Raw genomic sequence first — 15,389 nt, 5'->3', positions numbered from 1 at the left:
ATGGCTGTGAGCCCACGGGAGGCTTCCCGGCAACGCAGAATCCAAGACATGACGGCCGCCGCGGGTTCGGCGGGCCGCGCCGCGGTACCTCTGCTGCTGTGCGCGCTGCTGGCGCCCGGCGGCGGGTACGTGCTGGACGACTCTGACGGGCTGGGCCTGGAGTTCGACGGCATCGGCGCGATCAGCGGCGGCGGGGTGAGCGGACGCGCGTCCGGGGATGCGCGGGGTGGGGGGGGCGGGGGGGACGCGCGAGGACGCCGATGGATAGGGAGGGGGCTCTGTGGCCCGCTCCCCGTCCCATCAGCCCCCGCGCCGGGCCGGGGTCTCGGCCCCTCCCGCCGCGCATCGACGCCGGCCGCCTCGCGTCGGTCGCGCTCTTCCCGCGCGCGCGGGGCTCTGGACCGTTCCAGAGGCGGTTAGGACGGGTCGGTCGAGAGAGAGATGGGCAGAGGAGGGGTGTCGTGCAAGCCCTCGCCCCGAAGAGGGGCGCGGTCTCCCCGGGACGTCCCCCGCGGGCTGCTCGGCAGCCTCGGCGGGGTTGGGGTTTGGGGAGCCCCGGGCCCCTGGGACCCGCCTTCCCTGAGAGGGAGCCGCGTAGGGCTGAAGTCTATCCTAGCACAATGTCAACACGCAACCCTGACACATGTTAGGGACTCAAGTCTGAGGTCTCCAGAGTTGATGCCCCTTTCCTCCTCTTGCTCCTGTTCTGGTATTCGGACTAGGGTGACAGTACATGTAGGTGGCATGTGTCCCTAGTCTTGGCCCTGGTTATAAGGATTAAATATGATTTGTTTGAAAAGGAAATGGGAAGGTTATTGTAGCTTTGGGTGTAAATATTTGATTTGCTCAGTGTGCTCTCGGGAGCTTGCCTCAGTGGCATGGCTGTTCTTTGCATGTACTTCGTAACCCTCATCTTTGTCTTGCCACTTTATTTGCAAAGTTTTGCCCCATGAGATCTATGCTGTCAGACATTTGGACGAGTTTCCTTCTGTCCTTGTTTTGTATCTCAGGTCACATGCAGCGCTAATTTTTTTTTTTTTTTTTTTTTGCCAGTCATGGGCTTGAGCTCAGGGCCTGAGCACTGTCCTTGGACTTTCTCAAGGCTAGAGCTCTACCACTTGAGCCTCAGCACCACTTCCAGCTTTTTTCTATGTATGTGGTACTGAGGAATCAAACCCGGGTCATCATGCATGCTAGGCAAGCACTTTACAACTGAGCCAAACTCCCAGCTTGCAGCGCTGATTTTGACTGAGAATATTAAGGCTGAACCCTTAAAAACATTCTGGTTTTGTTGGATTCAGTCAGAGGAAACTTGCATCTTTAAATTCAACTCAGAACAAACCTGAAGGCCTATGTGTTGTGATACAGCCTGCAGCTGGATCACAGATAACCTTTTGTTGGGGGAAATGATAATTTGATAGCTCTTGATTTTTTTTTTTTGGTGGGTCACGGGCCTTGAACTCAGCCTGGGCACTGTCCAGGAGCTCTTCAGCTCAAGGCTACCACCCTACCCTTGGGCCTGGGTGCTGTCACTGAGCTCTTTAGCTCAAGGCTGCCACCCTACCCTTGAGCCAAGCTCCACTTGCCATTTTCTAGAGATTAATTGGAGATGAGTCTCCAGTCATTTTGTGCTCAGGCTGGCTTTGAACCTTGATCCTCAGATCTCAGCCTCCTGAGTAGGTAGGATTATAGGTGTGAGCCATAATTCCTAGTTTGTAATGAACACTGAGGTTCTTCAGTATTAATCATATATATATATGTGAATATATATGAGAATATAAGTATATATTCTATCTCTGAAATATTCTTTCATATAGCTGAAACTGGGAACTCAGTCCCCTACTCCAGGGTCTCTACTTGCTTCCATACCTCAAATATAGAGACATGGTGAGGTAAGATATAGAGACATGCGATTAATCAAGAGATTTATCACATGGTGGGAAGTTCACAGAAAGATGATATGTCAGTTCAGACATTTGCTGTAGGTTAAATAGAATTGATGGTAGGGGTTGAGGTGGTGTGCAAAAGTGAAACAGTCCCAAGCCTCAAATGGGTTCAGAGGTGGCTGGAGTTGGCCTCAGTGATGCTCTTGATAGTCCATCCTCTCAGGATTGGGCAGATAGGCCTTATTACCAGAGTCTGATCCTGAAAGATCAGATCTTTTTGGATTCTAAGATGGCTGTAAAAAGTTACTGCAGGAGAAAAAGAAATGATGGGGATTAATGTTTCTTAGTAAAAGTTTTTTAAGCACCTCTTACATATCAAGGTTCAACCTTTCTTTACTGTGATGTTAAATTTGGCGTGTAAGTCAAGTTTATACGTAGCTCAATTTAAGATTCTTAAAATGAGAATCATAATGGAGTAGGAAAATCAGAAGCCCAATATACAATGAAAATGGTGGCAGCATTATATTGGTTTACCAGTTTAAATGTTTTTGAGCTGGATCCCTGTGACTCATGCTGGTAATTCTAGCTACTCTAGAGGCTGAAATCTCATAATGATGATTCAAACACAGCCATGCAGGAAACTCCCGGAGACTCTTATCTCCATTGTATTATATATATAAAAAACAAAAACAAACCTGAAGCAGAGTGGTAGTTCAAGTTGTGGCGCCTATAGTCTGGAGCAAAAGAAGTTTAGGGAGAGCACCCAGGTGCTTAGTTCAAGCCCCAGACTGATACCACTCTCCAAACCATTTTTGTGAGTCTCTTGTTGCCTAGAATGCTCTCATTTAATTGTCACATTAATAGGAAAACCTTTTAGTGTAAGAATTCAGGCCCCAGTAGTTTTGGAGTCCCTTCTGACACCTGCCAATTCATGGCTGTGACAGGTTACTTTCTCAACCGGCTTGTTAAGAGTATTGCAAAGGATAGATATAAGTGATTATAATTTCTGGCCCAGCATGAATCTTGTAGATAAGGGAAGGGGAAAATAACAAAGTTCAGCAATAAGGGAGGAGGAAGTAATTTTTTAAACACTTCCACAAATGTTTACAAGGCTTAGCAGGTCTAAGAAGTGAGCTTAATTATTTTTGCTCTGGGGATATTAATCTAATAAACAGTTTGGAAGGAAGTATACCAAGCAGTGATGGTAACCTAATAAGTGAGGAGGGCCTAAGTTATGTCTGTGGAGTTGAAGAGTAAAAGATGAATTTGGGATTATTTAGGATCCCTTGTTACCTGAAGGTGATGGGAAATTTGATGAGACAGTGAACTCAGGTCAATATTACTTGTTCTTTATAATGGTCTTAGGGCTTGAACTCGGGGCTAGGGCTCTGTCCCTGTGCTTTTTTGTTAAAGGCTAGTACTCTATCACTTGAGCCACACAACTCTATTTCTGGCTTTTGTTGGTTAATTGGAGTTTCACAGGCTTTCCTGCCCAACGCTGGCTTCCAATCGTGACCCTTAGTTCTTAGCCTCCCGACTCACTAATATTACAAAAATGAGCTACCGCTGTCCAGCTCCAATGTTACTTATTTTTAGTAAGATAGCAAAGGCAGGAATAGAAGCAGAAATGCTCCTACAGTGACAGTGCTATGTTTGGTTTGGATGTGTTGTGCTACATGAGTCTGTGACTCAGTATCAGGGACTTGAGAGGTTCTGATTGTGAAAGACTACGTGTGAGGGTGTAGAATAGAAGGCTGAGTCCATAAACATCAAGTATCTGCTCCCTGACATTCACCTGGCAAGTCAGTAGTTTGAACATAGTGCCCTTTTGCTTCCAAGGAGTTCCATGTTGAAAAATATGCCTCTTATTTCCCTTATCTTGCCCACCAAAAAGGACAGATGTTTGATAGTTTTGTGATTTCTCTCTGTAAAGCTGTCATGGTCACAGTCTAGGTATAACTAGGTATTGCCCCAATGCTTGCTGAATAAGCCTTTCCATTCTTTCTCTTCCTGATCTTGTTTATGATTTCCTTAGTGTGTATGGCTTGGCCCTTGGGGATCATGCTTAGTAATCACAGATGGGACTTACAAAGAAGGAAGGCAGAGTTTCCTTTTAGCACTGCTGCTTATAAAATTCAGCTTAGTCCCCAAGCTATTGTTGACAAATGATCCTAAGATAGATCCTAAGATATAAGTTTATAGTCACTCTGTTCAGTCTCAGAAGAGACCCTTTACCTGCTGGAAACACAAGAGCCCTAAATGCTTAAGGACTGCAAAGCAAAGTTCTGCCAAACAACCTTGGAAATGAACTACACTGTCTAAGGCAGATAGGAAGATTCTAGATGGTATGTATGAAGATTTTACATGAATTCATGACTTTATTTTTATATTATAGATAAATTATAAAGTAAAACAGTGATGAAAGAACTGAACCTGGAAAATGACAAAACATTAGTGACACTGTTGAAGGCACAAATAAATGGAAAAAATATTGATGGGTTGAAATGTTATTTTTTGTGAAAATGTCCAAATCACCCAAAACTATCTACAGAGGTAATACCAATTAAAATTCTGATTTTTTTCAGACATTTAAAAAAAATCCTAAAATATGTATGGGACCACAAAAGACTAAACTGCAGCAATCTTAAGCAAAGAAAAGAAGACCAGAAGAGTCACACTATCTTACTTCAAAATATACTACAAATTTATAATATATTTTTGAACTTGTTTTTTAGGCAACCTCCAGACTTCTAGTAAGTTACCCAGAGCCCTATCGTTCTGAAATATTGGATTATCTCTTTAAGGTAATTAAAAATAAGTATTTGATGAAATGTAGTAACTTAGTTTATTATGAATTTCAGCTTTAAATTTGATCAGCATTACAGTTTTGGAACAAAATATGGTGAATAACTTTTAGAATAAGCTCCCATTGGAAATTTTGCTCTTGTTTTCTCATTTGTAAAACCCAAGGCTGTTTCTGATCATTGTTTTCACATTTCATCTGATGAAGTACATGACAGTACTGTTACTTCTTTTCACAGCCAAACTTTGGTGCCTCTTTGCATATTCTGAAAGTGGAAATAGGCGGTGATGGGCAAACAACAGGTAGGCACCTTTAGTTCTTTCCAGCCTTTTCGTCCATCCTGAACCTGTGGACAGGTATCTGCCTATTATCAATACCAGCTCTTTTGAGATTGATTGCTGCTTAGGCTATTTTTTTCTTTACCTCTCGTTATTAAACAGTTTATTAAATTATAAATTTTCCAAATTTATCCAGACTTCAAATGCCTTGTTCAGGTAATCAAGGAATAAATACCTCCATAGTTTTCTAAAAAGTTTATATACCAGATAGAGTAGAGGGATAATTTGAGATTTTTATGGAGAAGTTAAAAAAAAACATTTTGAATTTTGTATAGAACATGTAGTGTTGTTAAAAAGTATGTGGCGAAAATGTAACTTTTCTGTATTTTAGAGACACAGCTTTAAAAAATTGTTTTTTAACCATTATTCTTCAGTCTTTGTGGCCACCATGTTGATGCCTGATTATATACTAGTACCTGTTATCACTTAGTAGTTCGGTGGTCTCTGGCTGCCCAGAAGAAAAGAAAATAACTCAATGATGATTACATAAATAGTTACAGTAGTTATAGATCAGATTCCCTTATATCTATAAAGTATCTTCTGTCTACTTGTTGTGTAGTGATATTTATAGAAATTTAGGGTGAAGGGCTTGGCCTTCAAAAAAAGAATAGCTTGAGTCACCTGCTACACTGTCAAGCAAAGAACTGAGGCCATGCTAGGAAGAACAGACATAGTCTAATAGCCTAAGCACTGTCTTTGAGGAGCTGTCAGGAAATTTGAGCTTTTATTAAAAGGGGAACAAAGGCAAGAGTTGGGGGCTTTTGTATGGCTAGGGACTTTTTGGCATAGCTGGGAGAACAGTAACCTTGGACAGGCTGTGGGTGGGTTGAGATTAACTCAGGTTTTACAAGGCTCCAAAGAAGTGATCATGTTATGGGGAATTGGTCCCTCCCACCTTCTGTTCTGCAAGTTTCACTGTTACTTGGGACCAGTTTTGGTCCCTTGTCATAAAAATGTTTATTTTTAAAAATTGCATAGTTGCAAGTAATCTATTTTGGTAGTATTCAACTTCTTTCATCCTCTTTATTAGCCCAACCCCCTCCTGTTTGTAGCCACTCTCAGAATCAATTTCTCCTTCCTTGCCCTCCTAATGATGTTTCTTAATTACATACATGTTCATAGAATCCAAAGTAACAACAGGAGAGATGACTGAGGAGAGAACTCAGAAGGAAAAAAAAGTGGAAGAGGCAGAATGGAATCAGAAAGGGACAAAATGAAGTTAGTTAGGTCAGTGACTGGTCATATCTCCAGAGTGAGTATTTATGTTGAAAGAAAAAAGTGCAAATCAGAATGAAAGTCCCCATAACAGAAACTTTTTTTAGCTCCTGTAAGAAGTCTGGCATTTGTTATTATTGTCAAAACCCTTTAGACACAATTCCTTTTGCTGAAACTATTTAGAAATAGATACGCATAGGCAAAAGAAGTTCTTGTCAATTCTGATATTCATTTTTAAGAAGAAATGTATTAGTTTTTTTTTTTTTTGGTAAAGCCTTATTTAGCAAGGACAGAAGTTTGCAAAGCATGAAAACTTTGTTGTTAGTTACATATCTCTGAGCTTGATGTTGTATATACTATGTATGTTAGCTTGAACATTTGTTATGGTTGTAGTTGAGATGTGTACTAATTCCTTTTTTTTCTGGAAACTTGTTATATCAAGATAGTCTACAGACTATGTTGTAAGGTATAAGAATAGGATTTCTGAGAAAATAGATCTCAGAGGTGGGGAGATTCATATCTAGAAAGAGATCAAGGTCCAGTTGAACGTGGATAGTCCATGAAAATTTTGGTTATTTGAAGTGATACCTTTTCTCTTAATACTTAATGTAAAGTTGTGGTTCCATTATTTAAGATCTTTACTGTGCTTTCAAAATTAAGGAAAAAATATTCATCTTTAAGATATAAGATTATTTGTACTTGTCCAGCATTAGGATTGGAACTTGAACACTATTTTTTCATATATTTTTTATTGTTATTAATAGAAGGGTTACATTATATTTTCCAGATAGAAGGTGCATTAATTCACATACATTGATACCCTTTCTCATGTCTTGGTCCCATTTCCCTCCCTCCCACCCCCACCCCTCATCTTGTTTTCCCCCTTTCCCTATCCAATTTCAAATAACCAAATACAAATATATCCAATATATCAGATAACAAGTGCATATGTGCCTATGTTTTGGTGTGCATGTGGTACACGCGCGTGCGCGTGTGTGTATGCGCGCGTGAGTATGTATTTGTAGACCATCATAAGTCATTTCCTTTATCTTCTGTTTCTCCACATTCAGATGGCACTGAGCCCTCTCACATGCACTATACGTTAGATGAAAATTATTTCCGAGGCTATGAGTGGTGGTTAATGAAGGAAGCTAAGAAGAGGAACCCTGGTATTATACTTATGGGTAAGCAGCAGAACTCACTTAAGTCTCTTTCACTTTTTAGTTGTGAATCTTGTTAGTAGAGTGTTGATAATGAAATACTAATACTGTTAGTGCTGTGGGCTACCAGTTATAAAACACAAACATGGGCCAGGAATGAATGACCTTTTGTTGCTCTTGGTATCTTGATGATACTTCCTAGTGTTTTATAGAAGAGGAAAGGCCAGGGCTATAGAGAGAGATTGTGCAACTTATCTAAGGTCATTTGTAATAAAGTACAAGATAAGTTTAGGACCTGATTCTTTGTTATTGTTGTTGTAATAATATCGTGTGTGTAATGATAAACTCTATACTTCAACACTTGAATAAAATCTCACTAAAATTTGTGAAAGTACAATGCTATTTGTAATACTAAGTTATAATACAGTAGTAGGCCCTAGTTTTAGAAGAGATACACACAACAACATATATTTATTTTATAATTTTTTGTATTTGAACTTAGTCTCAAACATGCTACTATTTGCTATCACTTAGCTCTACCACTACGGCTAACACCCTTGGCCTTTTCATTATTTTTCAGATAGGATGTCATACTTTTTTACCTGGGCCAGCCTTGGACAATGATACTACTTTTGTCTCCCTTGTTACTGTTTTGAACCATCGCATATGTAAAGCTACTTTTCTAGGGATTGAGCAATATAGTTCTCAATTCCTATGAATATTGGGTGTGGTTTCTTTGGATAATTGCTGAAGTAAGATTGAATTCATTTCTTAATTATGGAGCCTGGGAAGTATCTCAGACATCCAGAGCAGTGGGATGCTTTCATTGTTTGAAATTTTGTTGTTTTGAAACAGGCTCACATTTACCCGAAATTAAGTAATCATGTCTTAAATATTTAATTTCACATATTTAAAATAATTTTTCTCAAATATCAAAGGAAAACTAGAACACTTTGTACGACAAACAAAAAACAAAACAATGAGTATGTTCTTTCAAATGGGCGTTTGTGAGAAATTCCAGAAATGTTTTGAATGTTAAAAGCACAACTGGATTGAGCTGTTTTCAAAGTCAATCCTCATTTCAGTGTAGAAAGTCAAGCATGCTAAACCACAGTCTAACAAAAACATTCACTAGCTGAGCATTCAGGTGGAATTTACCATTTCACTGTTTTCAAATGTTCCATTCATTTCTCTTAAAGTTTGGAATTCTTTCATTTAAACTTAAAGCTTTTTATCTTGCTAGGCTGGTCTCCAGCTTTGTTTTTGACAGTTAATTTTAGGGTCTTGTTTTCTTCCTGGGCACACGCCTCATCATGGCTGCCTAGCTCCAGCTTCCTCTTGTAGCTGGGATCACAGGCATGCACTACCGAGTCCAGCCCCTCTCTGTGGAAATCTAGTCTTCTGGACTTTCAGTGCTCAGCTATGGGGGGAGAAGGAGTCTCCTGAGCTTTTGTGCCTGTCCTGGCCTTGCATTTCAATCCTCCCCTTCTTTAGCCTCCCAAGTAGCTAGGATGACAGCTTGATCCCTTGGTCCTCAGCTGATGTCACACACTTCTTTTATGTTACACAATTTTAGTTGATTTAGAAAAATAAGGATTTTGTCATTTTAATTTTTTGCAGTAGTGAACTAGATTGATAATATATTTAATAGCTCCTTTTAATGTTATAATTGATTTGTGCTTTAGAATTATGAGTATCAGTCATTTGAAAAATATACATTTATTTGACATAATGTCATTTAAATGATAATATATTTTCCTGTTGAGTCATTAGCATTTATATTGATATCAAGACAAGTTTAGGTGTGTCAAATTTGATTGTTCAACCTGTTGGCATTCTTAGTAGCCTGAAATTATGGGATGTACTTGTGAATGAGAAATTGTTTGAAATTTGAACTTACACTTGTTTAGCCTAAGCCTCTCAGGACAGGAATTTAATGTTCAACATCTCTACAGACAGTAGAAATGTTAAGCCAAATATGTACTATTTTCCCATTAGTACATGTCTTTGAGAGAATGATTTATTTTTATTTCATCTTTTTGAAGGAATATTTGTAATTTGACTCTAGGGATCAATAGGAACTTAAAGTTGTGTGTGTTTTGGTCTTTGGCCTCACTGAGTGTTTTGTTAGTTTGTTTATTTCAGACATGCCAGCATTTCTCTTACTTTCTTACCTCTTTCCTCTGTGTACAGGGTTACCATGGTCATTCCCTGGATGGCTGGGCAAAGGCTTAAACTGGCCTTACAATAATATTCAACTGACTGCCTACTATATCGTGAGCTGGATTGTGGGTGCCAAGCATTATCATAATTTGGACATTGACTATATTGGAGTCAGTAATGTATTTAAAATACAATTCATTTTTAGACATTTATCTAAAAGTAATTTTTAAGAGTAATTTGATTCTGTGGCATTTTGTTGGTTGAACATTTTGTGTCATGTGACTAATTAGTTTTACCTAGTGTTGGATAATAGCACACATTAACTGCATGTGACCTTTGATTATTCTCTGCCCATCTAAATTATTTTCCACTTTAAAAAGACAAACTGTATGGAGTGTATGTGTTCTGAACTGGTTTTTAATTTTTTTAATGCCAGCCTAACTCAAGTTCTTCAAAAATTTTTTTAGTTTCTTTTTTTTTTTGCCAGTCCTGGGCTTGAGCTCAGGGCCTGAGCCTTGTCCTTGGACTTTCTCAAGGCTAGAGCTCTATCACTTGAGCCTCAACACCACTTCCAGCTTTTTCTATGTATGTGGTACCAAGGAATCGAACCCGGGTCTTCATGCATGCTAGGCAAGCACTTTAACCACTAGGCCAAACTCCCGGCCTTTTTTAGTTTCTTTAGTTTTTTTCTGTTGAGTTTCTTATGTAGTTTTATGATATTGTCTTCTCTTAGTATCTTCAGCATAGGTTGGTATATTTCCTCTTAAAAGAACACATATTTTGGGATTTGTAGGTCAGAAAGCAATATTAAGGATCTTTTAAGACGGTTATAAACTCTCAGGCTAGTTGCTACCTATCAGTGGATTAGATTCTGCTGGCTTTCTGAAATTTACCTGCTCTGTCCTAAAGTGTCACTTGACACTTCTTAATGACTTGAATATAATATTATGTGTCTTTACAGAGCTGGTCTGTTGGCAGGATGGAGGTATATCTCATTGCACCCTACAGAGCCCCACACTTATTGAATCTCTATCAACACTGAAATTTTATGCAGTCATGACTTAGATTATCAGCAAGTACTTATTGATGAGTACCTACTGGTGTTGCATAACTATAATATTCTCGGCATAACAAATTAAATCCTTGCGTTTAGTGAGAGTTATAGACACAAAACAGATGCATTCAACCATTACAAGAAGATACAGGATAGGAGGCTGAACACAGCACTGTAAGAAGTCAGCAGTGCAAACGTACTTGATTTTGTTCTGCTTTTTCAAATAATTGAAAATTACACTGAGAATTCTCTTAAATGTTATAACATGTTAAACTTGTAGTAAGACAATATAGGATTACATCTACTAGTTTTCTATCACGTTATATATTTAGAAAATGTTATTGGTGGGGCCGGGAGTTTGGCCTAGTGGTAGAGTGCTTGCCTAGCATGCACGAAGACCTGGGTTCGAATCCTCGGTACCACATACATAGAAAAAAAGCCAGAAATGGTGCTGAGGCTCAAGTGGTAGAGCTCTAGCCTTGAGAAAGTCCAAGGACAGTGGTCAGGCCCTGAGATCAAGCCCACGACTGGCAAAAAAAAAATGTTATTGGTAAACAATGGGTGAATCATATCAAGAAGTTTTGGTGTTCTGCTATGTATTTGTTACTAGACCCTGTTTTATGTTCTTTTAGAGTCCTCATGGGGACTAGTACTCAGTACCTACGAAGTTGCTGTGTGTGCTTTGTTGACTTATTTCCTGTTAGAATTCAGCTTTTAATTTTTGTAGAGAAGGAATTCTTTGATATGAAACTCAAGGTAGCAACTAGACTCTAGGCTTATCTGTTGCTAATCATTGTCTTGACTACAAAAACTGTCCTCACAGAAGTTCTCTTTTAATTCTAAAGCACTAGATTTGGTGTATTTATGTTTTTTCTTCCTATTTCATGAAGAGTTTTCTTTGTATATTCTACCACGTATTTGAGATTTGGTGTCCTTAAAAATTGTTTTCTTCTATATAGTATCCTTACTAATATTCAGCTTTTAAGCATACCTTTAAGAAATGAGGTTGGAATTGTTACAACAATCTCTCTCCCTCTCTCTCTCTCTCTCTCTCTCTCTCTCTCTCTCTCTCTCTCTCTCTATATATATATATATATATATATATATATATATATATATATATAGTTCTCCAGTGTCTAGTAGTCCTACTGCAGAAAAACAAAACCTGCCAACCTTTTTTGAATAAATGTGTATTTCGTTCTTGGAAATCCTTAGTGTTTGGGAAATATCCACAAACTATTTTAAGTATTTTTAAAGAATAATAGTTTAGAAAGATAATACTGTCTTAAATGTATCTGTAAATTCTATGAAATCATTTTTTGTAAGGTAGGAAAATGGCTTATTAGATAAAATAGGAAGTGGAGCCAGGTGAGGTGGCTCACGCCTGTAATCCTAGCTACTCAGAAGGCTGAGATTTGAGGATCACAGTTCAAAGCCAGCCTGGGCACTAAATTCTGTGAGACTCCTATCTCTAATTAACCACCAGAAAACTAAACTGGAAGTGGCACTGTGGCTCAAGGGGTAGGGCAGTACCCTTGAGCTGAAGAGCTCAGAGACAATGCCCGGCCCCAAGTTCAAGTCCCATGACTGACCAAAAAAAAAAAAAAAGTGGAGTAAGAAGACAAATGTATTAACTTTGAATTTAAACTTTCTGACTCTTTGTTTTATAGATTTGGAATGAAAGGTCATTTGATGTCAATTATATCAAGGTTTGTACAATGTTATTATCTTAAATACTTTGTTATTTGTGAATAATTCTTCATGCTTCTCTACAAGGAAATTAATAAGAAATTAATAGAAACATTTCTTAAATAGAACATGTGTTATTTTTGTAGTTGTGATATAAAATTGCAGTAAAATCTTAAAATTAAAGCACATGTAATCCTCCATGGTCTATGAATTTCTGCTATCTTAAGAGTTTGAGTTTCCCTATTTTAAAGTATCAATGTATGTGAATTAATGCACCTCCCATCTGGCAAATATCATGAAACCCTTCTATTAATTACAATAAAAACATATGAAAAAAATAAAATAAAATTCATTAGCTTATTAGGGTTGAGGGTTGTAGATCTGGGTGGAGTGTATACTTAGCATGGAAGAAATAAATATTTTTATTTATTTATTATTTTTTAAATATTTTTATTGTAATTAACAAAAGGGTTACATGATATTTGCCATATAGAAGGTGCATTAATTCACATAGATTGATAGCCTTTCACATGTCTTGTTTCCCTTTACCCTCTCCCCCACCCCCTCCCCGTCTTGGTTTTCCCCCCTTCCCTATCAAATTTCAAATAACCAAATACAAATAAATTCAATATATCAGATAACATTTTTAGATTAATGGTAGATATAAAACTGTCAGTTTAGAATGAACTCTTATTTATAAATTAAAGCTTGTAATTTGTACATTTTAAAATGTTGTAATAGACTGTGTAGAAATATGCAGTGTAGGATTTTTTTTTAATCTAGAAGAACTAGAAAATCTAGAGATAGCTGTGGTTACAAGTAAAAACTTGACCAAGTTATACTTTCTCAGCTCTTCTTACTGAATGGATACAAATAAATCACTCTGTTATAAACTCACACAGTGTTTGAAACTGGCTGACACACAGTGGCAGATACTCAGCAGTATTCATCAAATAAGCAAAATAATAATAAGCAAAAAATAAAGAGTTTTACAAGTTCTCCTTTTTCTGAACTTGGGAAATTTCCAACTAACGAACTTTTCTTTCTTTTTTTTTTTTTTTGCCAGTCCTGGGCTTGAGCTCAGGGCCTGAGCCCTGTCCTTGGACTTTCTCAAGGCTAGCACTCTACCACTTGAACCTCAGCACCATTTCCGGCTTTTGTCTATGTATGTGGTACCAAGGAATTGAACCCGAGTCTTCGTGCATGCTAGGCAAGCACTTTAACCACTAGGCCAAACTCCCAGCCCCCTAACGAACTTTTCTATAAGACAAATAACATATTTTGTAATAGTTTCTGAAAACTGACTTGTAATTGCATATTTAGAAAATGTGAGAATTAGAGTGACAAGCCAAATTTATCTTTCAAACAAGGCCATTTGAGTCCAAGGGACTCCTGGGAACAATTTACTACCAAGCAGTTCCTTAGAGTAAATACAGACTCAGGCTGTCTATGAGCAGATACACAGTGAGCTTCATCTCTCACAAGTTCCTTTTGCATATTGCTGGGGCTTTCCTACTTGAGCCATGCCTCTAGTTCTAGCTCTTTTATTGGTTAATTGGAGAAAAGAGTCTCATGGATTTGTCTACCCTGGCTGGCTTCACTGTCATTCTCAGATTTCAGCCTCTTGGGTAGCAAGGATTAGAGGCATAAACCTGTTGCCTAAAAAATTTGGTGTTCTAATATGTGTTTGTTATCAGACCCTGTTTTATGCTTCTTTTAGAGCCCTTGTGGGGCTGATGAGAGTACTCAGTATCTATGAAGGTGCTCTCTGTGTGCTTTGTTCACTTATGTCCTGTTAGAATTCAGCTTCTTTTAATTTTTGTGGATAAATGGTACTTTAGGTAGATTTTGTTTTCTGGTTGTATTCATAACCATGAAAGTCTTGATAGGAAGAATGGAATATTTCTTTATATTGGTATAGTCTAAGAGATTAATAATTATAGCATTGTTATTATATAAATTATTAAGTACTTTAGGATCTTGAGAAATACTTAAATAAAATGATAGGCTAAAGTATTTTACCAAATTGTGTGACTAGTAGCCCAATTTTATTTTTAGGTCTGCATAGGAAATTCCTGGAAGCATATCAAAATAATAGTGATTACATCTGGGCTTACTACCATTTGATTATTTTTACTTATGTTGCTCCATTTCTATACCCTGATTTTTGTGGTTAAACATACTTTTAAAGTCAGAAGGGAAATCACCCTAAAACTTCTTTTTCCCATGAACACATTTCAGTTGAAAAACAATACTGATAGGTCATCTTGAGCTTTTGAAGCTACTTCTTTTTGTGTGTGTGTGTCTCTTCTTTTTTTCCTATTGTATTTTATTATTGGGGTAACAGAGGGGTTACAGTTACATTAGTCAGGTGGTGGGTACATTACTTCTTGAACACTGATACCCCTTCCCATGTTTTTCTCCCACTTTCCCTCTCCCCACCTAATCATCTTGTTTTTCCCTTCCCTTCCCTATTTCAAATAAACAAATAAACGGATATATAATATACCAGGTACCAACGTCAGATACAATAACAACATGAGATAAACTATAAGGGGAAAACAAATAACTTCACATAGTACATTAAGAATAACAATCACAAAAATAAACCTATTGTTTCCCTATCCTGGAGTTCATTTTGCTTAGCCTCATCCTATATGTCCATATATACATAGCTTTTGAGCTATTATGATCCCTCTGCTAGGAGAGTCCTACTTATTACAAGTGAGGGAAACCCCAAAGCCTTTATTTCTTTGGATCTGGCTGGCTTTTTGAAGCTACTTCTTTTGTCTATTTTTGTTATAATTCAATAGCTACAAACCTTTTCTCTGATCTCTCTCAAAAGGTATTAAGAAGGATGCTGAACTACCAGGGTTTCCAGCAAGTGAAAATCATAGCAAGTGATAATCTTTGGGAGCCTATTTCTTCTTCCATGCTGTTTGACCCTGAACTCTTGAAGGTGATTGATGTAATAGGGTAAGGCCTACTTTCCATGGTTGATTGCTGTAGGTGTGACTGATTTTCTCCCTCCCAATTTGATTATATTCTTGCAAGGTAATTGTTTACTTAAGGGAAGTGTGT

At 38.0% G+C, this 15,389-nt stretch overlaps 1 protein-coding gene across 5 annotated transcripts in view; it reads left to right on the top strand.

Moving 5' to 3' along the window:
* Positions 1–15,389, top strand: part of Galc (galactosylceramidase) — a 40,767-nt gene continuing 25,378 nt past the window's right edge. For 2 of the 5 annotated variants that reach the window (XM_090344663.1, XM_090344662.1), the window contains exons 1-7: positions 1–195; positions 4,622–4,690; positions 4,928–4,991; positions 7,313–7,426; positions 9,596–9,735; positions 12,290–12,328; positions 15,154–15,284. In XM_090344663.1, coding sequence (XP_090200789.1) covers positions 1–195; positions 4,622–4,690; positions 4,928–4,991; positions 7,313–7,426; positions 9,596–9,735; positions 12,290–12,328; positions 15,154–15,284 — 752 coding nt within the window. Of the gene's footprint in view, positions 196–355; positions 426–3,841; positions 4,232–4,621; positions 4,691–4,927; positions 4,992–6,166; positions 6,255–7,312; positions 7,427–9,595; positions 9,736–12,289; positions 12,329–15,153; positions 15,285–15,389 lie in introns of those variants that run through there. The other 3 variants (XM_090344665.1, XM_090344664.1, XM_090344666.1) reach the window with 3 other exon arrangements.

This window comes from Megascapheus bottae, chromosome 14 (assembly GCF_031878675.1).
Source record: "Megascapheus bottae isolate mThoBot1 chromosome 14, mThoBot2.hap1, whole genome shotgun sequence".
Lineage (NCBI taxonomy): Eukaryota > Metazoa > Chordata > Mammalia > Rodentia > Geomyidae > Megascapheus > Megascapheus bottae.
Note: the sequence above shows the minus strand (reverse complement) of the source record. Positions and strands in the feature narration are given on the sequence as shown.